General features: G+C 41.2%; 1 protein-coding gene and 1 non-coding gene across 4 annotated transcripts in view; one reads left to right on the top strand and one right to left on the bottom strand.

Moving 5' to 3' along the window:
• The window catches only part of WASF2 (WASP family member 2), a 71,686-nt gene that overhangs the window by 25,759 nt on the left and 18,005 nt on the right, over positions 1 to 27,922 (top strand). For 2 of the 3 annotated variants that reach the window (XM_008148012.3, XM_054721468.1), the window contains one exon: positions 25,796 to 25,968. In XM_008148012.3, coding sequence (XP_008146234.1) covers positions 25,839 to 25,968 — 130 coding nt within the window. In that variant the 5' untranslated portion in view covers positions 25,796 to 25,838. Of the gene's footprint in view, positions 1 to 24,421; positions 24,635 to 25,795; positions 25,969 to 27,922 lie in introns of those variants that run through there. The other variant, XM_028155228.2, reaches the window with a different exon arrangement.
• LOC114233970 (U6 spliceosomal RNA) lies at positions 23,428 to 23,530 on the bottom strand. The gene has a single exon (XR_003620174.2). It is a non-coding gene; the product is annotated as a U6 spliceosomal RNA (small nuclear RNA).

Genomic DNA, 27,922 nt, shown 5'->3' with positions numbered 1-27,922 from the left:
TTCATATAACTTTTATTATTGTTAATCCTCACCCATGGGTATTTTTCCATTGATTTTTTTTTTTTTTTTTTTTAGAGAGTGAAAGGAAGGGGAGGGAGAGAGAGAGAGAGAGAGAGAGAGAAATATTGATGTGAGAGAGACACATCAATTGGTTGCCTCCCACACGCGCCCTGACGGGACAGGGATCGAGACTGCAACCCAGGTACATGCCCTTGACCAGGAATCGAACCTACTACCCTTTGATGTGCTAGCTACTGAGAAACACCGGCCAGGGCAGGTGTTCATATAATTTATTGTGTATACTAGTTCACTTAAAAAAAAAATGACTTTTGGCCGAAACCGGTTTGGCTTAGTGGATAGAGCGTCGGCCTGCGGACTCAAGGGTCCCAGGTTCGATTCCGGTCAAGGGCATCTACCTTGGTTGCGGGCACATCCCCAGTAGGGGGTGTGCAAGAGGCAGCTGGTCGATGTTTCTCTCTCATCGATGTTTCTAACTCTCTATCCCTCTCTCTTCCTCTCTGTAAAAAAATCAATAAAATATATATTTTTTTAAAAATGACTTTCGCCAAGACCGGTTTGGCTCAGTGGATAGAGCTTCGGCCTGCGTACTGAAAGGTCCCAGGTTCGATTCCGGTCAAGGGCATGTACCTTGGTTGCGGGCACATCCCCGGTAGGGGGTGTGCAGGAGGCAGCTGGTCGATGTTTCTCTCATCGATGTTTCTAGCTTTCTATCCCTCTCCCTTCCTCTCTGTAAAAAAAAAAAAAAAAAAAATGACTTTCGAGAAAGAAGGGAGAGGGAGAGAGAGAGGGAGAAACATTGATGTGAGAGAGAAACATAGATCGGCTGCCTCCTATATGCACCCCAACCAGGGATTGAACTTGCAACCTGCATATGTGCCCTGACTGAGAATTTAACCTGCAACCTTTAGGTGTACAGGACAAAGCTCCAAATAACTGAGCCACACCAGCCAGGGCTAACCAGTTCACTTTTAAGAGTAAAAAGGGCCCTAGCCAGTTAGGCTCAGTGGATAGAACATTGGCCTGCGGACCAAAGGGTCCCAGGTTCTATTCTGGTCAAGGGGATATATCTTGGTTGCAGATTCCTCCCCAGGGCCTCATGCAGGAGGCAACCAATCGATGTATTTCTCTCACATCAGTGTTTCTCTCTGTCTTTCCCTCTCTCTCTTCCACTCTTTCTAAAAATCAATGGAAAAATATCCTCGGGTGAGGATTAACAACAACAAAAAAAAGAGTAAAAGGGAATACGGTTAATTACTCTGGAATAATTGATGTAAACCAAGATGGATGGACATCCTAAAAAGGATATTTCTTGGTAGAGTCCAGTTTTAACAAATATGATAAGACATGATAATTGCTTCATTATAATTGAATTTTGTTTACCATGGATTCTTGTTTACACAATACAGACACTTTTTTTTTCCTGCCAACGGCAATCCTTCACCTAATGTGTTTTCATATTTTCTCCTCTCTATTTTGTTAATTCTTTTGCTTCTTTCTAGACCACTTGGGAAGTATTCTTTGTCAAACTTCATTTCCTCCAAGTTTGAAAAATACCAACAGGAATTTCTGTAACACTTGTCCAGTTTTTTTAAATTTTTGGCATTTAAAACCATAAATACCCAAACATCTTCATTAACATGATTTCTACAAGGAGAGGAGCTGGTAAAATGCATCTGTGTTACTGGATTGGCAGAGAAGTATTACTATTGTCAACCTCCCACAGATATTTGGGAAAACCTTATTGTATTGTAACTGGAGGTTGTTAATGTTTGTTAAAAAGTATTATCAGTTTAGCCGAAACTGGTTTGGCTCAGTGGATAGAGCGTCGGTCTGCGGACTGGAAGGTCCTGGGTTCAATTCCGGTCAAGGGCATGTACATTGGTTGCGGGCACATCCCCCGGTGGGGGGTGTGTAGGAGGCAGCTGGTCGATGTCTCTCTTTCATCGATGTTTCTAGCTCTCTATCCCTCTCCCTTCCTCTCTGTGAAAAATCAATAAAATATATATTTTTAAAAAGTATCATCAGTTTAGAATCAAAGGTGTGTGTGCTGTCTCATTGATCTGTTGCTCAGGCAGTGTCCATTATCATTCTTCTAATTGTACTTATTTGTAATGTACTCTTCTGGAGCTGTGTTCAGTTAAAGATAGAAGAACAGTATTTTTTGGTCAATTTAAAAAAGTTTTCAAAATTATTCTAGTACAATCTGCTTTGGATATTTAAAGATCGAACTGCCTCTTTGCTTCTCCTTCCTCATACAGAATGTACTTAACCAAGTACATAATCTACTAGGGCAGGAGAGGGTGGTATAGGGCAAGGACACTAGAATTTAAATCAGAGTTTTCATTCCCAGTTAGCTATTATGGTATCAAGGTTTGGGAAAGGAGTGGATAAAACAAATGACTAGCTAGCATAACTTTTTTTATTTTATTTATTTATTTTTATAACTTGTTTTTTAATCATTAAAATGACTTATTTTTCTTAAATCGTTCAATATGCTTTCATAGTAACAAGTCTTAATTACATTTTTATTTTATTTCAAAGCTGATAAATTTATTTTATCTGCTGATTTTCTTTAAGTTCAGTATATTGCTGCATTTTAACGGGTAAAAGGAATTTTACATTTAATTTAATGAATGAGAGTAGCCTCTGAAGCTAATATTTTACTTAATTAAAAAAATCTTTATTTTAAAGACAAGTGCAAATGTCACTCAGGTCAACCATGTATTAATCAAAATCAACTGTTACAATTATATAAAACCTGTTGAATTATCAGTTTTGTATTTTTTATTTGATACAGGAAATCAACAAATACTTTTGAGAACACATTATATACAAATTATTATGCTAGACATGATCCCCTGTTCTTTTTTTTTTTAATGTATTTTTTATTGATTTTAGAGAGGGAGAGAGAGAGAAACATCAATGATGAGAGAGAATCATTGATTGCCTCCTGCACGCTCTCCACTGGGGATCAAGACCACAACCTGGGCATGTGCCCTTGACCGGAATCGAACCCGGGACCTTTCAGTTTGCAGACCAACGCTATCCACTGAGCCAAACCGGCTAGGGCAGTGGTTGGCAAACTGCGGCTCTCGAGCCACATGCGACTCTTTGGCCCCTTGAGTGTGGCTCTTCCACAAAATACCACGGCCTGGGCGAGTCTATTTTGAAGAAGTGGCGTTAGAAGAAGTTTAAGTTTAAAAAGTTTGGCTCTCAAAAGAAATTTCAATCGTTGTACTGTTGATTTTTGGCTCTGTTGACTAATGAGTTTGTCGACCACTGGGCTAGGACATGATCTCCTGTTCTAAAGAAGCTTATATTCTAGCAACACAAAGAACATGAAAATGTTGCAATATTGTGAAATCTCAAAACTTTACGTCTTGGGTTCTTTTTTAAATTTATATATTACTAGGAGCCCAGCGCGCAATTCGAAATCGTGTGGCATCGCCCACCCTTGAGTTGCTGGTCTGGCCCTGCCTCCCTCTCCGGCCCTTGAAGCAGCTGCCCCTGCTGCCCCGCCCCCAACACTGCGCACGCAACCTCCTCCTGTCCGTTACGGCGTCCCAGTTAATTAGCATATTTCTCTATTATTTATAGATATAGATTGTTGACAGTATTACAGATGTCCCCCATTTTGCCTCCTTCGCCCCCCTCCACCCACCGAGGTCTCTCCCCACCCCCGCTCCACCTCTGGCCTTCACTACACTATAGTCTGTGTCCATGGGCTATGTATGCATACATGTATATAAGTTCTTTGGTTAATCTTTTTCCAGCCCCCACCCCCCAATCCCCCTTTGGATTCTTTTCTCTGCCATTATTTCATTCTCCTAGCCATTTTGTTTTCATAACAATATATTTTGCTAATCATTTTAAGGAATATATGGTTGCTATGTCGATTTATATTAAAATTTAGATAAAAGAGACAAACTAGTAGCAAAAGATAACTTACCAAGATGACACAAGAAAAATTTGAAAACCTTTAACATAAGTAAATTAAAGTTGTGCCCTAGCTGGTTTGGCTCAGTGGATAGAGTGTTGGCCTGCAGACTGAAGGGTCCCGGGTTCCATTCCAGTCAGTCGGTGATTCTCTCTCATCATTGATGTTTCTATCTCTCTCCCTCTCCTTTCTTCTCTGAAATCAATAAAAATATTTTTAAAAGTTAAAGTTGTAATTAAGCAACTTCTACAGAAAACACCCTATCCAAATAATTCCCAGATGAATTTCAAGGTACAGGATAAGGTTTTAGAGTCAGTTATAAATTCCACTTTTCTATGCTATTGTCCCCCATTAAGAAAGTAAGTGACTGAATAGTTTACATTTTCACTTCCTGCCCTTTCTGACGTGGGTCTCTAGTAAAGGGACCTAATTGTCACATTTTTTTTAAAAAATTGATTTCAGAGAGAGGAAGGGAGAGACAGAGAAACATCATGAAGAGAGAGAATCATTGATCAGCTGCCTCCTGTAACCCTCTACTGGGGATCGAGCCTGAAGCTCAGGCATGTGCCCTGACCGGTAATGAAACCCGTGGCCTCCTGGTTCATTGGTCGAGGCTCAACCACTGAGCGACACCAACCAGGCCTAATTGTCACATTTTATTCTTCATTATCTCTCACTCCCTTTCTCCTTCCTTGCTTTTTCTCTGATTTTTTTCCTTCATAGTCAGCATGAGTCAGAAAGGACTTTTCCATTGTTTGGAGACTGACACCCTCCCCCCCCCCCCAATCTTTCTATCCACTTGTCCAGTATTTTATGAAGGATTGATGGGTGACAGAAGTGCTGCTTAGCACCTCAGAATTAAAAGTTTGTACCTTCCCTTGAAGAGCTCACAGCGTATCCCCGTTAAAACTGTAATATGGGATGGATGCTATAATAGAGGAATAATAGGTGGTTTTGGAAGTGGAGGAGGGCTTGATTAATTCTTTCTGGGGAACAGGTCAGGATGACTTTGTGGAAGCAATTACATTTGGACTGGGCAGGGAAAGATTAATAAAATTTCAAGAAGCGGGGGGACAAAAATGGTGGATATTCCAGGAAGCAGAAAATGTCTTGAAGTCACAGAAGCATGAGAGTGCAGGAGGGCCTCTGTAGTGAACAGTGGTTGAAGTGCAGAGTATTGGAAAGGTATGGACAGAAAGGAGGCTAAAGAAGTATGTCGATGTCAGATAGTGAAAGGCCTTAAATACCACATATTGCCCTGATCATTCTCTCTGATTTTTCTATCTCAGTCTTGTTCTAAAATACCTCTTACCTTCAATTCTCAGATGAAAAATTTCAGGTTTGCCTCTGTGTTAGGAATAAGGTACAGGTTCAGTCCCTGGTCTGGATGCATATGGGAAGGCAGCCAATCGATGTTTTTCTCTCATGTCAATGTTTCTCTCTCCTCCCTTTCTCCCTTCCCTCTCTCTCTAAAAGTCAATAAGCACGACCTCAAGTGAGGATTATAACACACACACACACACACACACACACACACACACACACACACACACACACAAATAAATAAAGGCCCGGAGAGGTTAATTTAATTGTTCAAGAAAGTTTCTCAGTGATCACCTAGTCTCAAACTCTATATAGAGCACTTTCTATCATCTTATGTTGATGTTGCAACTTTCTCATTATGTAGATTCTTTCGTTCAATTAAAAGTGTTTCCACTTGGATTATTGCCCCAGTCTGTCACCCCTTCATGTAGTAACGTCTCCACACTGCTTCCAGAGAGCTTTCCAAATGCAAATCCATCATGTCACCCTCTGGCCTCAATCTTAAATAGTTCCCGGTAGCCTCTGCACACTCCCAGTGCTGTAGTGTGGCATACAAGGCTCTCTGTGCCTCTGCTTCTGTCTCCCTTATTAGCTTCATCACTCATGACTTCCTGCCCTTCAGCCACACCCGGCTGTTTGCTGTTCCTGGAACACTGCCTCTGCACACTCTGCTCCCTCCACCTAAAGCTTCTCTTAACCAACCTTTTTTGTCCTTTAAGATACCCTCTCTCTTTTTAAAAAAATATGTTTTTATTGATTTTTAGAGAGAGGAATAGAGAGAGAGAAACATCGATGAGAGAGAAACATCATCAATCGGCTGCCTCCTGTACACATCCCCACTGGGGATTGAGCCTGCAACCCAGGCATGTGCTCCGACCGGGAATCGAACCCACCATCTCTTGGTTCCTGGGTCAATGCTCAACCACTGAGCCATGCCGGCTGGGCAAGATACCCTTTCTTTACTTACCCCCCTCTCCCCCTAGCCAGAGCTGGATGCCTCCATAACCTTGAGCTTATATGTATAGTCACACACCGCAGAATATTATTGTCCACTTTATTTATTTGTCACCTTCAGTAGCTTTTGAGCTTAATGAGGGCATGGGCATTGTTGAATTATATCCAGCCTGTGGCACAGTGCCAGGAACATAAGGTTCATTGAATGAATGAATGAAAAAACTAACAAATAATTGGATATCACTTTATACAAATCCCACATATAGTTTGAAGTCATTTGTTTGCTAGATTCTCACCAGCTTTATCCCTATTTATAAAGGCAGGAAAGAAAGAAAAGAAAGGGAAAGAGAGAAAGGCATGTGGGGGCGGCGAGTATTGAGGGAAGGGAAGCAGGAAGCTGATTTGGGAGGGAAAGGAAAGGTTCTGGGGCTTGTATCATTTTAGGCCAAGTGCCTGGTGATTATAATGACAGCTTGGATTTCTTTCAAGCTTTGGACATGTGCTAATTTTGATGACTTGCCCTATTCTGACCTTCGTTAGCTTTTTTGAAAATTTATCTCCTTTGGCTGATAACTATAAGTTTTTTCTCTTTATGTTAGGGAGTAAGAGCTTTGAGGTGCGTGAATAAAAGGGAGGTAGTGGATAACTCATGTTGGTCAGGGTGGCCTTGGTTTTTAATTTTTGATGTCTCACTCTTCTCTGTACTAGATTAAACCCCTGATCAATTTCTAGGACTTGGAGAGTATATGTATATTCTGTCTTGTGATCTGGTGAGCTACTAGAGATTTTAATTCTAAAACAGCTAGAACTTGGACTATTCAGATTGGGTTCTCTTCTCTGCTATAAGACTGGAGGTCCAGGCACCCTCCCCGGCCTCACCATCAGACGGGCCAAAACACAAGAGCCACTAACTGGCTTCATTCATTTGATAGATATTTATTGAGCATTCTTTCTGCACCTAGCTTGGTGATAGGCATTAGGATTAGGGATGACTGATCATCACCCTTAAAAAATTCACAGTCTAGTGGGAGAGCAAGTAAGAAAATCAGTCATTTTAGCGCTGTGTGATGGGCTGGCATTCACAGGATGTTATGGAAGGTTAAAGAGTGTGCAGAGGAGAGAGAGGCAACGTCAAGAGATACTTCTTTTTTTTTTAAATATATTTTATTGATTTTTTACAGAGAGGAAGGGAGAGAGAGAGAGTTAGAAACATTGATGAGAGAGAAACATCGATCAGCTGCCTCCTGCATACCCCCACTGGGGATGTGCCCGCAACCAAGGTACATGCCCTTGACTGGAATCGAACCCGGGACCCTCCAGTCCGCAGGCCAACTCTCTATCCACTGAGCCAAACCGGTTTTGGCTCAAGAGATATTTCACTTGAGCTCAGTCTTGGAAGACCTTAGAAGTTGGTGGGGGTAGTGGTGAGTGGTCAGACTCGAGCAAAAGTATGAAGGCAAGGCAGGCTGGTGTGGCTCCATCGTTGACTCTGACCCATGCACCAAGAGGTTGCCGGTTCAATTCCTGGTCAGGGTGTGCAGGAGGCAGCCAATGGATGTGTCCCCTCTCATCGATGTTTCTCTCTCCCTCTCCCTTCCTCTCTCTGTAAAAAATCAATTAAAAAATCTTTTTAAAAAGAAGTATGAAGGCAAGAGAGAACATGATGCAATGGGGAGCTATGGGAAGGTCTCTAGACTTCATGGAAGGGTATATATGTATGAAGATGTGATAGATGAGCCATATAAAGGGACCATATTGTGAAAGACCTTTTCTACTTTCCTAAATAAAAGATTTATCAAGGAATTATCAAGTAGGAGTCTTTTCATTCATCTAGTGTTAGGTGTTTAGTGTTTCTCTTACTGTTCTTTCTTGAGCAACTGAGTTTTATCATATTTTATTTCTTTGATTTGTTCTTTTTATGATAGCTGATTTTGGAGCCGTCTTTCCCTTTATGCGTTAAGTGACTCCACTTTAAGTACTATCTAGTCAAACCCTACACTTAGGCATGGTGGAGTGGATGATGTATAGCTTTTAAGGCATTTGGAAGGAGGAGGATTTAAATGACCTTCAAAGGCTAATGTCAGGCCCCCATGTCAGTGTCACTGCAATTCATGCATGCATGGAGAGTGGGAAAAGGAACGTAATTATGGAGGAGGGGGATCGTAACCCTGCTTGAATGAGTAGCTGAACGTCCTGGGCCTGCCCCTTAGTCTCAAAAAAGACTTCGTACATTTGCTGCCAAAGAGGTCATAGGGAGAGCTCACATAAATGCCATCCTCCCTCTTAGGTGTGCGAACAGTCTTTCTTTGCTTCCACAAGTGCAGAATAGGTTCACCAAATAGTTTTCTGATCTCCATCGGACAGAATTTGGCACTTATTGTCCTCCAGAAAATCAGTTCCTTTAAGGCATGAAACATGGCAATTGTAGGTCAGCAGACATTTAAAAACACCTTTTAACTTTCAAGGGCTGGCCTCATAAGATATATTTTGTACAAAAGTACCAGTTTATCAAAATGAGACTTGAATCATTTAAATCTTGAAAGGGGCTTAGTTTTAACTGCTGGTGTACCTTTTACCTGCAAAATTCTTGTTGTCTTTTAATGGTGCTGTCCGTCAGGAGGTTTGTGATGATCAGATGTTAGGCTCCTTTCTTCTGCTAACTTTTGGTAACTGTTCAGAAACTATTACATTGTTTGGGATGAGGAAACCCACGGTGACCCATGTCACTATTGTTTCGGATTATAAAATAGCTTTCCATAATTAGCTTGGATGACAGTAGAAGCCAGCCTTCTGCAGTCAGGAACTGTTCCAACATGGCTACAGTCTGAATGACCAAGGGAATGGTCACAGTCACCCTCCTCCATCTCATTAATTTGTTTTGGGAAATGGTATCTGTGAGGCAGAGCTCTATCTTCGGCTCATCAATACAGGGTCTGAACAGGAAAATCTATTTCTATGAAATCCTTGAGAGTTGTTGAAACTCTTAGTACTTTAAAAATAACTTTTTTATTTGGGAGGGAAAATGCTATACAAACATGGCCTCGGTTGTTGCCTGTACAACATATATTCATGCAGTTCTTGCTATTTCTAAAGTTTGGGGAAAAGTTTTATGTTAATCCAAATAAAATTTTAATTTTTCTAAATACATATTCTTATCTTAATACTCATTGTTAGATTTTCTTAGGAGGTAGAAAAACAAAGCTCAGTCTTAATTTTTTATCTGTGTAAGCCTTTTCCTTCCATTTTAATAGAAGTTCTTAAGTGCCCAGACTATGACAGAGCCCATTTTCAAAGCTGTTCATAGAGATTTAGCTATGCAATTTATTTACCCTTGGTCACCAAGAAAGAGTAAAAACCAAAGAACCAGATGACTACTGAAGGAAAATGTAACAGCAAATTTTTGAGGGGCTAGAGACCAGAGAGCAAGAAGAATGCTGGGGGGTGGTCTCAGGGAGCTGATTGGTAGTGACAAAATGGAAATAAGTAATGGAAATGGTAGGCTACTATATACTAAAGACAAAATTCCATTTTTGGCTTGGAATTGTCTTTCTAAGGGAAGCCTTTGTAATGATTGAAATGCCACAGAATTCATCTGGCTTTTTGTCCCATGAAGGCATTAGAATTTAAAACAGATCCTTTAACATGATTTATGGGAAACAAGAAATACCAGTTCAATTAGGGCAGGTGGTATTTAAATACCCTTCTCTGTGGGATGGGGCTGTTCCCACCAAAATTGTTTGTGGGTAAAATCACAACAAAGATCCACAAAGTACAGCTATATGTATATTTAAAAAGAAACATCAGTTTCTTGCATTTTGCTAAGTGTTAAAGGTTAATTTAAAATATTAATGCTGAAAAGATTAATTTAAAATATTAAATCTGGGCAAGAATACATGTACATATTGTAATTACTTCCTTTTTACAATTAAAGTAATTGGATTGTATTTAATGACCTATTTACATTTAATAACTAAAAAGACTTATCTTTTTAGTATTCCCCATATGCAGAAAGAGGTAGGGAAAACTCACTTCTGATATAATTATCTTTACTTGGGCTAAAAAGGGAAAACAACTGTGCTTTTTAGAATGGTTAGAAGAATATTATTTTAAAACATACATATACAGTTTAGGAATTACCCATAGGAATGTATTTTGGTTCATTGTCAAAGAAGATGAAAGATTATCTGCTTTAAAAAAAGAAGTCCCCAATGACAAGATTCGATGAGCTGAACAGTACACAGAAAATAAAACTTAAAGTGATTCTCAGGGACCCTATAGATAAAAGTAACCCGTCAGAAGTGATGGAACCCCAAATGCCTAGCTGTTTGAAAACAGAAATTTGTTTGAAAAGCATCTGAACATATTATCTGAGGCTGGCACTTTAAATGAGCCAGTGTTTATGTTGTTTAAAGTGAAAGTTGTGAAGCCTCTGAGCAGCTGGCTAAAATTGGGTGTAGAGAGGGAGAGAGCAGTGTGTTATCCTCATTAACACCATTTCAGTTCTAGGGTAAATATGTCAGGAAGGTTTTCTTGTGTTAGCCTACAGTCTTTTTTTCAAGGGGGAAGAAACTAGACTGGGGTTTGGTGGCACTTGTATATGAAAAGGAGAAATATGGGCATATTTGTCTAACTTCTTGGTTCAGGCATTTTGTGAAGAGTCAGTGCAGTGTCGTGGAAAGAGCATGAAGTATGGACACAGATGGGCCTGGGTTTAAAAGCTGTGTGACTTTGATACAGTTATAGAACCACTCTTAGTTTTCAGAATGCTACTACTTAACCTTGAAGAAGCGTTTTGAGGATTAGAGATATTGAGTGGACATTATAGGATACAAAGAAGTTTTTAAGAATCCCACCTTGATTCCAGATAGCTGCTGTTCTAACTACTACTTCTGTTAGGTTTAAAGTTATTTTATTTCTCAGTTCCTGTACTCATAGAGTTGTATACTCCAAAAACCTGTGCTACAAAATAGAATATAGTGACTGCCATTAACAAAAGGTTCAGCATACCTCTTTGGAACTTTTGGAGAGGAAGACATGACTTCAGACTAGAAGGGTCAAGGAAGGCTTCTTAGAAGTGGTGACATTTGCCTTGGGCCTTTAAGATGAAAGGATTTTTGTTTTGTTTTGTTAATCCTCATCTGAGGATCTTTTTCCATTGATTTTTAGAGAGTGGAAGGCAGGGGGAGAGACTAAGAGAGAGAAACATCCCCAAAACCGGTTTGGCTCAGTGGATAGAGCGTCGGCCTGCAGACTGAAAGGTCCCAGGTTCGATTCCGGTCAAGGGCATGTACCTTGGTTGTGGGCACATCCCCAGTGGGGGGTGTGCAGGAGGCAGCTGATCGATGTTTCTCCCTCATCGATGTTTCTAACTCTCTATCCCTCTCCCTTTTTCTCTGTAAAAAAAATCAATAAAATATATTGAGAGAGAGAGAGAGAGAGAGAGAGAGAGAGAGAGAGAGAGAGAGAGAGAAAGAGAGAGAGAGAGAAACATCAATGTGAGAGAACATCAGTAGTTGCCTTCCGCACAGGCCTGACCAGGGCTTGGGATCAAGTTTGCAACTGAGGTATATATGTGCCCTTGACCACATTCAAACCTGGGACCCTTCAGTCCGTGGGCCAATGCTCTATCCACTGAAAAAACCAGCTAGGGCGGATTTTTTTTTTTTTTTTTAAAGAAATGCCACAATCCCGATAATAATCCCTTTGAGACTATTTTACTTTCAAAGTACCTAAAGTGAAAATACTGAATTGACTCTTGACTATGATTTTGGAAGACTGATACCCTTTGTCTTAATTCTTAAAATTGGCATAATATAAGCAGGGGCCATCCATTTCTTTCTCAGAATTTGTCTCCACACTCATGGAGAGCCTGTCTCAGACGATAAGAGGCCTTCCTACCACAAGCCTCCACTGAGATCAAAGAAAAGAGACCAATTAGAAGAGACCTTTGTGTAATGCTCAGTGCTATTTAATTTGATCTGCTCTCCTTAGATTGTTTCATTACCATGAGGTGAGTCCAAACAAACTCAGCATTCCTTTGAATTAGTAATAATGAGAGATGCCAGTTACTGAGTACCTACTGGTGCTAGACACCCCTCTATAAGGCTCACATAAGTTATCTCATTTTATCCTTAAAACCATCCTATGTGGTTGGTTTTATTTTTCCCATTTTACAGGTAAGGCTCAGAGATTAAGCAGCCTGAAGTCATATAGCTAGTGGCTCAGGGCGTGCTTGATTCCTTTGACTGAACGTGTCTCTGGGTTCAGTATTGATTTTAAATGTGGTTAGCACCTATATGAACATTAACTTTAAAAAAGAAAAGATAAATTTTCATTGTTCGTAATTATGATCATTCAAAAGGATAAATTAAATATGTTATTCAAGTATGTTATATACTTACAGTGATATTACCTTTTCTATTTGCTATGCTTGTTTGATTTCAGAACACCTACTTTTTCCTGTTATTTCTTTCTTTAAAAATTTTTAAAATTTGCCGGAACCGGTTTGGCTTAGTGGATAGAGCGTCGGCCTTCAGACTCAAGGGTCCCAGGTTCGATTCCGGTCAAGGGCATGTACCTTGGTTGCGGGCACATCCCCGGTGGGGGGTGTGCAGGAGGCAGCTGATCGATGTTTCTCTCTCATCGATGTTTCTGACTCTCTGTCCCTCTCTCTTCCTCTCTGTAAAAAATCAATAAAATATATTTAAAAAATTTTTTTAAATTTATATATATATTTTTTTTTTTTTCCAGAGAAAGAGAGAAACATCAATTTGTTGTTCCACTTATTTATACATTCATTGGTTGATTCCTGTATGTGCCCTGACTGGGAATGGAATCCCTAACCTTGTTGTATGCGATGACGCTCTAACACGGAGCTACCCGACCAGGGTTCCTGTTATTTCTTCTAAAAGTATCTTTAACACTTATTAAAGATAAATTGAAATTAATCTGACTTTAAGAATTTTGCAATACTTCTTTATGATTGGGGACCTTGCAAAACTACAGTGGAAATCAATTCTGACTTGAACAGAAAGCACGGGGCTGTTATTCCTTGTAGAAGGAAAACAAAGGAGGGAAAAGCCCCGTGATTACCCTGTCTTTCTGTCTAAATCTCTTCTAACCATGGAGCAGGGTGAGGGATCTCAAGCAGAGCATGTTGTTCTTTTTGAAGAGACAGAGATTGTAGCTCAGGAGAGGCTGAGGAATCTAAAAGCTGTGAGGTGGAGTTCTGGAAAGGTGAGAGCTGTGCAGAAAAAAATTGCTCTAGGAATCTCCTCAGGGTCCCCTTCAGTCTTTGCTGACCTCACACAGGCCTGGAGTCAAACTCCAGGAAGTTGGGGAAAGATGACCAGGAATCCCAGAGCAGGGAGGTGTTCGAGTTCCTACCAGCCAGAGTGAAGAGCCCATGTTGCTCACTGGGAATGTTCAGTAGAGATGGTCAAAGGTCCACATCTTTGTACTAGAGTGAAAATAGTCATAAAGACTACTGTAGACCCACCCTAAAAAAAGCTTAAAAACAAGCCTTCAGAGGTACCAAACTGAATGAAAAGTAACTTAACTGCCTACCAAAATAAAGCTTAACATTCTTGAAATGAAGACAACAATACTAGATACTCAACATTGTAAAATCACAATGTCCAACATCCAATCAACAGTTAACAGACTCGCTCAGTGCTTGAGTGTCGATCTATGAACCAGGAGGTCAGGGTTCGATCCCCAGTCAGGGCACATGCTCGGTTTGCAGGCTCAATCCCCAGTAGTGGGTGTGCAGGAGGCAACTGATTGATTTATTTTCACTCACATTGATATTTCTCTCCCTTCTTTTCCCTTCTTCTCTCTCAAAACAATTAAACACAGCCCTGGTCAGTGTGGCTCAGTTGGTTGGGCGTGGTCCCATGCACTGACAGGTCATTTGTTCTAGTCCTAGTTGGGGCACATGCCTGGGTTGTGGGGTTGATCCCCCCAGTAGGCGACATGCAGGAGGTAGCCAATTGATGTTTCTCTCTCACATCAATATTTATCTTTCTCTCCTTCTCCCTTTCCCTTCCTCTCTTTCTAAGCTCAAGCTGATTTGGCTCAGTGGATAGAGCGTCATCCTGCAGACCAAAGGATCCCAGGTTCAATTCTGGTCAAGGGCACATGCTTGGGGTCGTGGGCTCGATACTGAGTGGGCGGCATGCAGGAGGCAGCCGATCAATGATTCTCATTATTGATTTTTCTACCTCTCTCTCCCTCTCCCTTCTTCTCTGAAATCAATAAAAAAAATTTAAAAAAAATAAAATAAAATCAATAAACATCCTATATAAAAGGCTAATATGCAAATTGTCCCTTTGACCTGGAGTTGGACCAGGGGGTGGGGCCGGCCAGCCAACCCCCCATGTCCCCTCCCCCAGCCAGCCTGGCCGGACCTGACCTGTGCACAAATTCATGCACTGGGCCTCTAATGTATTATAAAAATAAAATAAATAAAAACATTTTTTATGAAATAAATACTGGAGTATGGATCGTGTCTGTCTCAGTCTCTCTCTCTTTTTGTTAATCCTCACCTGAGGGTATTTTTCCCATTGATTTTTTAGAGAGAGTGGAAGAGATGGGGAGAGAGAAAGAGAGAGAGATAAAACATTGATTGGTTGCCTCCCAAACTTGTCCCAACTGGGGCCAGGGAACAAACCTTTAGTCCAGGTACGTGCCCTTGCCTGGGAATTGAACCCAAAAGCCACCACTGAGCCACACCAACCAGGGTTCGTCTCTGTTTCTGTTATTTTTTGTCATTTTCAGTGTTGTTTGGTGAAATTTGAATATTGTAAGACAGTTATAGAATCAGCATTTTAGGGTTGGAGAGAACTTTTTTTTTATCCTTACCTAAGGATATTTTTCCATTGATTTTTTATTTATTTTTAAAATATATTATTTATTGATCTCACAGGAAGGGAGAGAGAGAGAGGGAGAGAGATAGAAACATCAGTGATTAGAGAGAATCATGGATCGGCTGCCTCCTGCATTCCCCCTACTGGGGATTGAGCCCTGCAACCTGGGCATGTGCCCTTGACCGGAATCAAACCTGGGACCCTTCAGTCCACAGGCTGATGCTATATCCGCTGAGCCAAACTGGCCAGGGCAAGGTTGGAGAGAACTTTTAAAGATCATCTTGTCTACTCTCACATATTATAGAAAAAGAAATATATTTCATTAATTCTGAGATGCACATTTTCTTTTAAAAAAAGTCTTTATTGTTGAGAGTATTACAGATATTTCCCTACATCCCCCCATTTCCTCCCTACGCCCAGTTCTGCCTTGCCCCATACATTTTAACTTCTCTTAAGTCATGATGCAGCTTAACAGTTACTGGTATCTTAGATTCGATGCCATATGGTAAAAGCTCATTAGGATTGTGGCTTCTCCATAAATTCTTAGTGGTACAGCTCAAGGCTTCTGCTTATATTACCCCCACCTGGAAAACCTTTTCCTCTTTATTTTTTATATCCAAATTCTGCTCAGATCAGATTTTTATACCAGGAAATCTTCTCAGTCCCTTCAGTTCACAGTGATCCTTTCATTTTTCCTATTGTCATTATTGACTACATCATTTATTTGATAATTGAACTTGTATTTATTTCCTATACTAGAGGCCCGGTGCACGAATTCGTGCACGGGTGGGGTCCCTCAGCCTGGCTGGCGATTGGGGCCGATTGGGGCCAGCCAGCTTGGGGGGTAGGAGCCACGGGAGGTTGGCCGGCTATGGGAGGTTGGCTGTGGGAGTGCACTGACCACCAGGGGGCAGCTCCTGCATTGAGCGTCTGTCCCCTGATGGTCAGTGCGTGTCATAGCTATTGGCCGATTATCTGGTCCTAACGGTCGCTTAGGCATATATATATAGATTGTTACTTTGGTTTTGTCTTCGCCTCAATTATAAGTTCTTGGAGTCAAGGGAGGGATTTTATACTTTGTCTGCTTGATAAATATTCTTTGATTGATAAGAGTACTATAATTAGTAGTTAATGAAGCTTATTAATGTTCTCTAATGGTGAAGAGAACCACATATGAAACTTTTAGAACAGTGCCTGGCCCATAGTTAAATGCTAGATAGATGTAGAACTAGTACTTCCACAATCACTATCACTACCACAACTACTACAATAATCTGTTCTGTGCCAGACACCATGTTAAGCATTTTATACATACATTAGAAGCCCAGCGTGCAAAATCGCATGGCCCCACCCACCCGCGTGCACCTCGCTGCACACGCAGCCCCGCCCACCCACGTGCACCTTGCCACACACTCAGCCCCACCCACCCGCGTGCACCTCGCTGCACACGCAGCCCCGCCCACCCACGTGCATCTCACTGCACATGCAGTCCCGCCCACCCATGCACGCCTCACCGCACACGCAGCCTCCTGGTGACCCGTGTTACGACCACTGGGTTTTTATTTTATAGATTATTTTGTTTTTCTTTACAACTTGACAAACTAGGAATCATTATACTAATTTAGCAGTTTAGGAAACAGACTAAGAGATTTGACTGCTTGCCAAGGTCCCAAAACTAAATTTGCCAGTAGTGTGTTAAAATCCACACCTCACCTCTTAATGTCTCTGTTCTTGCTGCTCTGTGCCACTGCTTATTTGGTTATGAGGGCTTTGGTAACAGCCTAGTAAGCAGAGGGTAGAAAGAAAGAATGGGTACTTACTTTCCTCTCTGCTTATGGACTTTTTAAAATAAATAACACGTATTGAGTGGTGAATAGACCTTGTGAGAAGTAGATGTACCCTGCCCTTTGCTGTGGACTCTTAGTTGCTGGCAGCTTGGCTGTTAGTGACAGGTGCTTGTGTGACACTGTTTCAGGAATGAATTCTTGTTACAGATAGCAGAATAGAATAGTTGATATGGAATTATATGTCTGTTTGCTCCATAATTCCACTCCCTAGTATTCAGATGTAATTGTGATTGCTAGGTCTCATCACTTAGTGTATTAACAGTCACATCCAGGACTGCTGCTTCTGCCTGCTCCATGACCACACAGTGTGTTTGGATATTGCCCTGAGCTGTCAGCAAGACATTTTACTGAATATCCTTTTTTGTTGTTGCTCTGCAACCTTTTTTCCCTGGCCTTTCTCAGTTGTGTAAAGTAAGTTTCTTTTTTGGCCTTTCCATCCCAAAGAGGGAGCAGTTACTGCAGAGAAGCTTGAAGTATGAAGTGAGGCATCATAGAGATTAAAATGAATGGTTAGACAGCTGGCAGGATGAAATGAGACTTACTTGGTGCCTGGTGTGTGATTTGGCTCTGATTATCTCCTTTCTCCCTCATTTTCAAACCTGCCTCTGTATCTAATCCACCAGTGGGTACTCCAGTACCTTGTCTATAGGGAGCTTAACCTAGTGCAGTACTCACTGCTCCTTGCAGGATCCAGGAAACAAAGGTTACAGCCTAGCCCCCATCCTCTCCATCTCTGAGGAAGGTAGTAAAGTGGGATTAGACAATCTTCCATAAAAAACAACTGTGTGTTTCCCATATGGTAGCACATGCCCAGGTTTGGCTTCCTCCCAGGTACTGAAGCCCAGGTACTTGGAGAAGAAGAATGCATTTTGTATCTTCTTATCTCAGATTTTTGAGCACCACCAACTGGAGTTCACTCTCTTCTGTCATTGGCTATAAATAAGAAAGGAAGCTCTTAAAAATGAAGACTATTGGTATCTATTATAATATTGCAAGTTATTTTTTTAAAATATATTTTATTGATTTTTTACAGAGAGGAAGGGAGAGGGATAGAGAGTTAGAAACATCGATGAGAGAGAAACATCAATCACCTGCCTCCTGCACACCTCCCTACTGAGTATGTGCCCGCAACCAAGGTACATGTCCTTGACCAGAATCGAACCTGGGACCCTTGAGTCCGCAGGCCGACGCTCTATCCACTGAGCCAAATCAGTTAGGGCAATATTGCAAGTTATTGACATATTTCTAGTAATCTTGTGAACTGATTTGTTGAGGTTTGATACTTTTTTATGTTGGTACTTATTTTTCAAAGCAACTCAGTTGTTTTTCATGTTAAAGTCCTCTGTGATTATTATGCTCAATTGATGATTATAGCTCAAAGAAATCTGGAACTTGAGTAACCACAAATGTTAGGGGTAAGATTTCTCCATTTCTGAATAAAATAATTTATAATTTATATTTATCTAATCAGGGTCTAAAAGTAAGCCCATTTAGATGGGTAGTAAGGAATATTTCAAACCATTCCATTTTGATGAATTGGCTATTGCTAGAAATTGGCATTAAACTGGGACAGTAAAATGAACTTTGTGTCTGTGACAAAGTCATCAATGATAACATTGTAGACCTCTGTATAATTTAAGTGGATACATAACAGGGAACTTGAGCCAAGATAGAGATACAAGAAATATTTTATGTCAATAAATCTTTTCTTTGGAGTTCAGAATACTTTGCAAACAAAATCCCAGTTTCATATAGCATTTTTTAAGAGTTTTTTTTTTTTTTTTCAGTGCAGCTCACAGCTGAACTAGAGGATGAATTGAGACTCCCCACACCACCCCACCCCACCCCACCCCAACCCCCCAATTGCCAGTCATCATTAGACTAAGGACTGGAATCCAGGTTTCTGACTCACAGTTTTGGTGGTGGGGGGGGGGGTTTGGTTTTTTAAAAAATATATTTTGTTGATTTTTTTTTTTTTTTTACAGAGAGTAAGGGAGAGGGAGGGAGAGTTAGAAACATTGATGAGAGAAACATCAATCAGCTGCCTCCTGCACATCCCCTACTGGGGATGTGCCCGCAACCGAGGTACATGCCCTTGACCGGAATCGAAACCTGGGACCCTTGAGTCCGCAGTCCAACACTTTATCCACTGAACCAAACCGGTTAGGACCGACTCACAGTTTAAATCTATTTTCTTTTGGACAACCAGATGGATCCTACTCAAAGGAAAGCCTAATATTGGCCATTTAAGAGGCAGTTTTCTATGGAATAGGTGAAACTAGAAGAAACCAATTTGAATGGAAAATGATCCCCCCAAATTTTAGTTTTAAGAGCAAAGCTGTGATTAGAGCTTGAAGAATAATAAAAGTAAGAACGCCGAGACCGGTTTGGCTCAGTGGATAGAGCGTCAGCCTGCGGACTCGGGGGTCCCGGGTTTGATTCCGGTCAGGGGCATGTACCTTGGTTGCGGGCACATCCCCAGTAGGGGGTGTGCAAGAGGCAGCTGATCGGTGTTTCTCTCTCATCGATGTTTCTGACTCTCTATCCCTCTCTCTTCCTCTCTGTACAAAATCAATAAAATATATTTAAAAAATAAAATAAAATAAAAAAATAAAAGTAAGAACAAAAGGTGGTATTTCCCCCCAAAAGATAATAGGAAATTACAGAATTACCAGGTGTGAATGGTCCTTGATAAATATACAGTGTGCTCAAGAAGTGAGATATTGGCCCTGGCCTGCTTGCTCAATGGTTAGAACATCCACCTACAGACCGAAGGGTCACTGGTTTGATTCCTGGTCAAGGGTGCATATCTTGGTTGCAGATTCCCTAGCACCTCAGCCCCCTCTCGGGGCATGTGCAGGAGGCAGCGAGTTGATTGATGCATCTTTCTCACGTTGATGTTTCTTTCTCTCTCTCCCTCTCTTCTTCTCTTCCTCCCTCCCTCCATCTCCCCTCCCCCCTTCCCCTCCCCCAATATCCCTCCCACTCTCTAGAAATCAATGGAAAAACATCCTCAGGTGAGAACTTTTTTAAAAAGTGAAATACTAGAATTTAGAAGTCCTATTTCCTGGGCTGCTTTCCCCCAACCAAATCAGGACAAGAAGGAGCCTCACATTTATTTAATGTAGGTCCATAGCTGGTATTCCTTTATGGAATTAGAAATTTCTCCTTGTTTTACATCACAAGTAAGCTCTTTTTTCTTGTTTCTCCCAATCAGATACGTTCTCTGTCCACCCTGGGAGTTCCATTTCTGTCTTACTCTTTCCACATTACTCTAGTGACCTGAACTAATTTGTCAGTAGCACCTTGTGTTTGGAGAGAGTCTGGTTATATTTGTAGATTCAGCTCCACACTGAATTTCAACAGGATGTGGGTGGGTGCGTGAGTCTATAATGAGGCATTCCTGCTTGTGGTTGTTGCATGGTAGTGAAGATGGCTATATTCAACAGTAAATTCATGCTTCTTTAAACATTTTAGTAGATAAACTTAGATTACAGTAAGCTTGTGTGCTGGCTCTCATTTTTAAGTTAAATGATTATTTGACTTTTCAATTGAAATTCTTTATGCATATTCTTTAACATAAAGAATCTTATCTCTTGAAAGAGAAAACTGGTCTACAAAGTAAAGCTCTTCTCATATGCCCCCATCCAAAATGCTGTTAACTATAGAACAGTGGGAAATGCTGAACTGAAAGCAGAAGTCCTAATTGCCACACATACAACATCCCCACATGTTGTCGTCCTCTGCTATTGCTGATCAGCTTTTTGGAGGTATGTTTCAAAAAGAAACTGCCTTGAAAGGCATTTCTGTTGTTATGGTTATTGGTATAGCTCAGATATACTTGATTTTGGATGTGACTATAGAAATATAATGTTATCTAAATGAAGTGTTTATTTATTTATTTATTTATAATAAACATCATTGCCGGGATGAGCAGTCATCTGTCTTCTGTCCTATTAATAACAGGAATTCAGAATATGGGTTACAAATGCTTCCTCTCTCACATGCAGCCTTCCTTTATTACCTTCTTCCACCCTACCAATTCCTACTTCTCACCTCCTTCCATTCCTGTCCCAGTCCGCAGAATTTTAGTAATTAGTTTATGTGAAATGAAAAGGTTGGATGCCGAAACCGGTGTGGCTCAGTGGATAGAGTGTCGGCCTGCGGACTGAAAGGTCCCAGGTTCGATTCCGGTCAAGGGCATGTACCTTGGTTGCGGGCACATCCCCAGTAGGGGATGTGTAAGAGGCAGCTAATCGATGTTTCTCTCTCATCGATGTTTCTAACTCTCTATCCCTCTCTCTTCCTCTCTGTAAAAAATCAATAAAATATATTTAAAAAAAAAAAAAAGTAAAGAAAAGGTTGGAAATCGCTGGTCTAGACTAGTCAGTATACTGCCAGGCCATGGCTAAGAAGGAATGCCTGATGTCTAGTGGTCCAAAGCTTTTTTTTTTTTTTTTTTACTTTTATGGGAGCCAACTCCCAAATCGGTCTGGGAGCCTCCCAGGGTGTAAATAATTGAACCTCAAGACTCTGTGTGAGTCTCAGGACTCTCATCCTTTGGGCCATTCTGGATCCTGCAGATTCTGGTAACTAGGTGAATCTAGACTGGGATGGGCTTGATTCATGGCCAAGATTCACCTAAACCTGCCACTGACTTGGCTTCAGAATGCAAGTGAAGGTCAGCTACGTGAGGAGGTTATGGCAGGTTAGGCAGAAGCAAATTCAGAGTTTTAGAGCTTCTTGAAAGAGTGTCTAGCTTAGTCCCTTTATTTTGCAGGTGAGGAAACGGTAGCACTGAGTGAGAATTACCTTTAATTTAGAAGGCATTGTAAAGTCATCCATTCTGACCTGTCAACATGAACATTTAGGAATGTCTCCCCTAAATGCCCGACAGCTGGTCACCCAGAGGATCGTCGGGGGAACTCCTAATTTGTAAAGAGAGAACAGCTGTAATTAAAAGGAACTAACTGAATTGAAACTCTTTCTCTGTAACTTTTATCTTCTCAGTGGTTCTAATTTAATTCCTTTCCCATATAACATCCCCCAAGGTCAGACCACCTCAAACCCCCAAATTAGCCAATATCACTATAGCATATACTTTTCTCAATCAAAGTATAACTGAAAAAGAACTTTATTGATTCTATAAAGACATGGCATTCTATACTCTTTCATGTATTTAAAACTTATTTTCTGAGCTATGAATCACTACTTTCTTGGTTTTCTTCACTTTCTCTTCATTTCTGTGACTGGCACTAGCATTTAGCTCTTTCCATGAAACTTTAAAAAAAACAAACCTACATTTTATCACTTTGTGAGTCTAATTGTACAAAACTACCAGGAGTTTTGGTAGCAGAACTCACCCCTGTAACCTGTCTGTGATTTCTATTGTCTCCTTCTTAGCCTGTGAAGAGTTTCCCAGTTGGTCTTCTTACCCTCCAGCCTTCTTGTGCCCAAATGTAAATTCTTTGCTTCTGTTAGAATGATTTGTCTAAAATGCAAATTCGATCGTGTTAACTTCCTTAATTCAATGGTTCCTCAGCACTCAGTGCTTCAGAAATTTTCCACTAAGTGACTACTGATGTTAGAGGAGCCTTTTCCGGCTGGATTTCCACAAGAGAATTAATCCCTGATACCATTAGACACCCATTATATGTAAATGTATTACTTTTCTCCAATGCATCTGGAATGGTGTTAGTTAGGTACAGTCTTAAGGAGAATTGAGAAAACAGTCTCTCGAATAATTTTTTTTGTTCTGTGGTTTGGAGGAGGAACCCAGTATGAAAGAGTGGAGGAGAGAGAGAATGGAAGTTCTTCAGTAGGTCCAGAAGATGACTCGGAGCCACTTCCAGAAAAAAAAAAACCACCAAATTTCATTTTTAAATGTATGCCATCTTTAAATGTATATCACTATTGCATTCTACTACATAATAAGTCCAGGGTTAAAAATGTTTTAAAATATTTATTAATGAAAAAGTTGATTTTTCCAGGAAGATTTTCCTAGGGTTCGTAGAACTACAAATAACTACATTTTTTACCCCTGTGGTGGACATTTTATATATGCTATATTACTTCCTATCTCTAGGAAAAGTGCCCAAGATCACACAGCTCGTCAGAGTCAGTGTTCTAACCCAGTATGTCTCAACTCTACAACTTTAAACTGAGTTGAGAGTCAAGAACCTAAAAGTCTCTGCCCATTTCTAAGTTTATCTTCACCAGAAAGTAGGATTTTTTTTCGTAGTCAAATTACTATTGTGGTTCAGATCATGAGTAATTCCATACTTCGTGTATGCAAAACATAACTAACCTTGATTATCCAAAACAAAAGTAAGCAGGGATGCAGGTAATTCCATATAACAGGGAATCTTGTCTCTTTTTGGTGGCTCTGAAACATATTAAGTGACTTTTTAAGTAGCAGATATACTTTTCTAATTGTTTTGGTGGTTATTTACATATTGTCATTTCTTTTTTTTCCTTTTTTAGTATGAAATGCTTCATGAATTTGCATGTCATCCTTGCGCAGGGGCCATGCTAATCTTCTCTGTATCGGTCCAATTTTAGTATATGTGCTGCCAAAGCGCGCACCATATTGTCATTTCTTGAGTACCCTTTGTCTGGTTATAGGAGCTGGCTTTTTTGGCAAGAGGAAGCCATCTTGCTATTGAAAATTTGGTTTTAGGTAAATCCAACCCAGGTGACAGAATTGACTCTTTTTGTGTCTGCTTACCCAAAGCACTTGGGAAAGCATAAATGCTAAAGTACCAAGGCCTTAGAAGTTGCCCCTCACTCCCTGCCTCCCCAATCTGGCATTTACCTAGCCATCTGGAATCCAGTTTCTATTAGGTGTTCAGAGAGAACTTCTGGAATGCCCTGTCAATGGCCACATTCAACACAGAATTTCAAGGAGATTTGGCTCTTTTAGCTCCTCTGAGAAGCTGGAACAAGACTGAAATTATTGCTAATGGAGGGAACCACAGTGGCTGTTTTCAATCATCTCTGACTACACCTTTGAATTTCTGTTCTTTCAAAAAGCTTGAAATATGGAAGTCTAAGGGCATCCCGAGGATGGTGTACAGAGCCCTGTGAGGTTCTTTTTTTTGTAACCTCCTGCCTCCTTTGCTGTTCTAAACTTACTTTTCTCCATGAATTACTAAAGATTGCATCTTAGTACCCGATACCCTTCCCATTAAGTAAAAGAGGAGAAGAATTAGACTAGAAGGAAAGTCCAGAATTAGGGTTAGAAAACCTATTGAGTCAAAGGGGAACTTTGCAGAGGAACGGAATGAAAATTATTTCCTTAGTAGACAAATATTCAGGAAACACCTCTGCACCCCAAAGATAGGCACAGCTGCCACGCAGTGCCTATTAAAGGGAGCTTCAGAGTTATGAGCAAACAGCTGATTCTCTTGGTTCTTGGGCTGTTGCTGTTGGTGACAGGAAACCTTGTTCCCCAAGCTGCTGGCTTCCTGTTTTATTTTTACTCTTAGCAGATCAGAATGTCCATAACAAGGAGCAGTCTGTTCCAAAGGGTTCTACTCCCCCTTTGAGCCTGAAGGGCTTTTTTTTTAAACTTTTGGTTGGACAATATGTTGGTTCACTTTTCAGATCTGTGATATTTAGTTTGGTTTAACATTTTGTATTCACAATCAACTTTGTGGTGATGAACTGGTGTTATAAGATTTGATGTAAGTAAACCTCTATTTTACTTTTTTGTTGTTGTTGTTTAAGAGGAGTTTGCAATATTGGGGACTTGGGTATGTTGCCTTTATGTTTCGCCTTTTTACTTAAAGTGAATCAGCCATTTTCCCTAGCATGAAAATCACTGGACTGTTTTGGATAGTTTCAGTTTTACAAAATAGGGAAATAGTACAACAGCCCAGGGTGCCATGGCTGCAGTCATGCCATTTTGTTGAGACTAAAACCTGCTTCTGTCCTTGTAAAGCTAGCAATTTGGTGACCTAACTCTAAAACAATAGCTCAAAATGAACCTGAAGTGCTGGGGGATTTCCTAGGGAAAGGGCCGACAGGATAAGAAACAGTAACTGGAAGGTTTCCAGATCTGCTCCAGACACTTCCTGCTGTCTCAAGAGCCTTTGGCCCAGGTGTGTTGAACCAGATGGGAGGGAGAAAGGGAACTGTTGGGTAGAAGAAAAAGGACGGGAATCTTAAAGCACAGTTTGCTCGGCATCATGTTTGACATATTGAACATGTAAATTTTTCCTTAATATTCTTTCTGTCAATTTACAGACTAAACTTTAGTAGTGCTAATAGATACTGGCAGCTAGTATTTAGTTGTACATTAACAGTCATCCATCAGGGAAGAACTGGAGAAATTATGTCCTGATGTAGATCCATGGAATCACTATTGGCAACTTAATTTCATTGTGGAGATGAGATTATCAGAAACAAAAGCTCTTTTTTGATCCTTATAATTGATCATGTGGAATCTGATCTGCCCCGGACACCCCGAGAATAGGATCTGTACCTTCTAGGATCTGCTGAATGGGCTCTTTTCTGACCATAACTCCTTGCCTCTGGAGATTCTTGTTGGTTCGAGCATAGTTGTTTTAAGGTTTTTAGTTTTTTTTATGCTGACTGTAGTACCCCAGCCAGCAGTCACCAGTGCAGAATTTCTGCACTTACCCAGCAATCCTTTACCAAACCTTAAAAAGGTGGTGGTTGAGGGAGGTGTTGAGGGGGTTCTTAAAAAAAAAAAAAAAAAGGATAGGGAGAGAGAAGATTTTTTAAAGCTTGTTTTAGATCAGAGCAAGACAAAAAGACTTATACAGCCCTAGTGTGCCTGGAATTTGTGGTTGAGTAATACTTTCCTGTTATTTCTTTTTTAGGTTGTTTTTCATCATTCAGAACATTGCCTGAAGCAGGTCCACCATGCCGTTAGTAACGAGGAACATCGAGCCAAGGCACCTGTGCCGTCAGACGTTGCCTAGTGTTAGAAGCGAGCTGGAATGCGTGACCAACATCACCCTGGCAAATGTCATCCGACAGCTGGGCAGCCTGAGTGAGTGCCGCAGAGAGCCTGTGTTTTGCCCTCAGGGGTCGTTGGTGCTCTTTATTTAGTTTCCTTCCCCTCCTGTGTAACTATTTCTCCCCCATCTGCCTTCCCTAGGTAATGCAAAAATGTATCCCACCCCCCTCTCCCCAAAGAGAGGCTGCTTTTTGGTACAGACTCTTCCCCTCAACCCTTTCTTCATCTGCCACCACCCTCTAGGCTCCCTCCACCTCCCTCCCCACCTGCTTCTAAAGAAATCTGTAGGAAGGGTGGCAGGAAGGGCTGCAGCAGAAACTGCAGATGGAATGACAGAGCAGAATTCTGTGTGTGTAAAGTGGGAGGTTCACAGAACAGTATCTTGGGTTGGGGAATGTGCCTGTGATTGCACGAACTGTTCAATGTAGCCTGACTTGGTTGAAGCCTCAAATGTGCCAATAGTCACATCTACCCGACGTCCCCCACCCCCTTCTTCCCAAAGAGGAGTAAAGCAAACATGCACTCAGAGAGATTCTGGCTGACTTGTCTACCCTGGTACACATTTAATTGTGCTGCAAGCCCCCAGGTCCAAGTTCAGGGTACAAATTACTTCTGCAATCTCTGGGGTATTGGGAGTTTTGCAAGCTGCGTGAACACACAGTGACACAAATTGTAGCTGGAGCCATTCTTCTCCAGGAGGAGGATGGGGGGAGGGTGTAGTCCAGTCTAGAGCTGAGGGAAAGCCAGCTCAACTGTATTTTTTTTTTTTTTAATTGGCAAGAATGAATGAGACTGCCTTGGGTGGGGTACATACATGTGGTTTGGATTTCATTCTGAATCAAGCTGACTTTGTTTGCTTGAAGTTGAGGTATGGGAAGGGCAGATGCTTGGATAGGCTGTGCATTTGTGTAGTGCCACTCCAGCTCCCCATAAGAACCTCCATCAAAATGGTATTTTAGTGATCTTCCTTAGCAAAGGCATCTTGGTGTGAATTATTTCAGACATTCACCCCTCCTGTCGAATCACTGTCCTTAGTAAAGGCAGTGGAATAGAAAGCCTGCATTCCCCCAGATAGTAATAGACCCTGCCTTTAAAACAGGGGCCTGAGGAGACAGAGCTCAGTGACCAGATGATATATGGGGTCCGAGATTCCTAAGCCTTCACCTAGCTCAGAGGCTATCTCAGTTGATCCAGGACTTAGGGAAACCTGGATGGGCGTCACGAGGAAACGAAACCCTGTCGATGCCTGTCTTACACAAAGGAACGTTGACAGCAGTGCAACAGCAGTGCAGCTGACAAGGAAGCACATGAAAGCTGCAGAGTGCCTCACTGCTTCTTAAAAGCATCATTTCTGCTTCTGTCACCCTGAGAAGGCCAAATGGGTGGAAGGCAATCACACACTGGTTCCTTCTTCATAGGACAAAGGACATCTAGCTAATGATGCTGCTTATTCTCACTCAGCAGGAGCTATGCTCTCTCTCAGGTGTTTTTTCAGGGTAGTGTTGATGGATGCCATTGCTCACTCTCCCATCTGTGATCAGACCACTCCTATCTTAAGGAAGCTGATCTGAGGGCCAGGATCAGCTTTGCCTACAGAAACAGGATTTCCTTACATCGTGGAGCTAATGACGTTTTATTCATCCTATAAACAACTATTGAACATACTTTATGTTCAGTGCTGAGGGGATACAGCAATAAGAAATGGTCTCTGGCCCTAGCCGGTTTGGCTCAGTGGATAAAGTGTCGGCCTACAGACTGACAGGTCCCGGGTTCAATTCTGGTCAAGGGCACATGCCTGAGTTTGGGTTCGATCCCCAGTAGGGGGCATGCAGGAGGCAGCCAATCAGCGATTCTCTCTCATCATTGATGTTTCTGTCTCTCTCCCTTTCCCTTCCTCTCTGAAATCAATAAAAAAATATTTTTTTAAAAAAGAAAAGAAATGGTCTCTGCCTTCCAGGAGCTTATAATCTACCAGAGGAGACAGAAA

Source organism: Eptesicus fuscus, chromosome 9 (assembly GCF_027574615.1).
Source record: "Eptesicus fuscus isolate TK198812 chromosome 9, DD_ASM_mEF_20220401, whole genome shotgun sequence".
Taxonomy (NCBI): Eukaryota; Metazoa; Chordata; class Mammalia; order Chiroptera; family Vespertilionidae; genus Eptesicus; species Eptesicus fuscus.
Note: the sequence above shows the minus strand (reverse complement) of the source record. Positions and strands in the feature narration are given on the sequence as shown.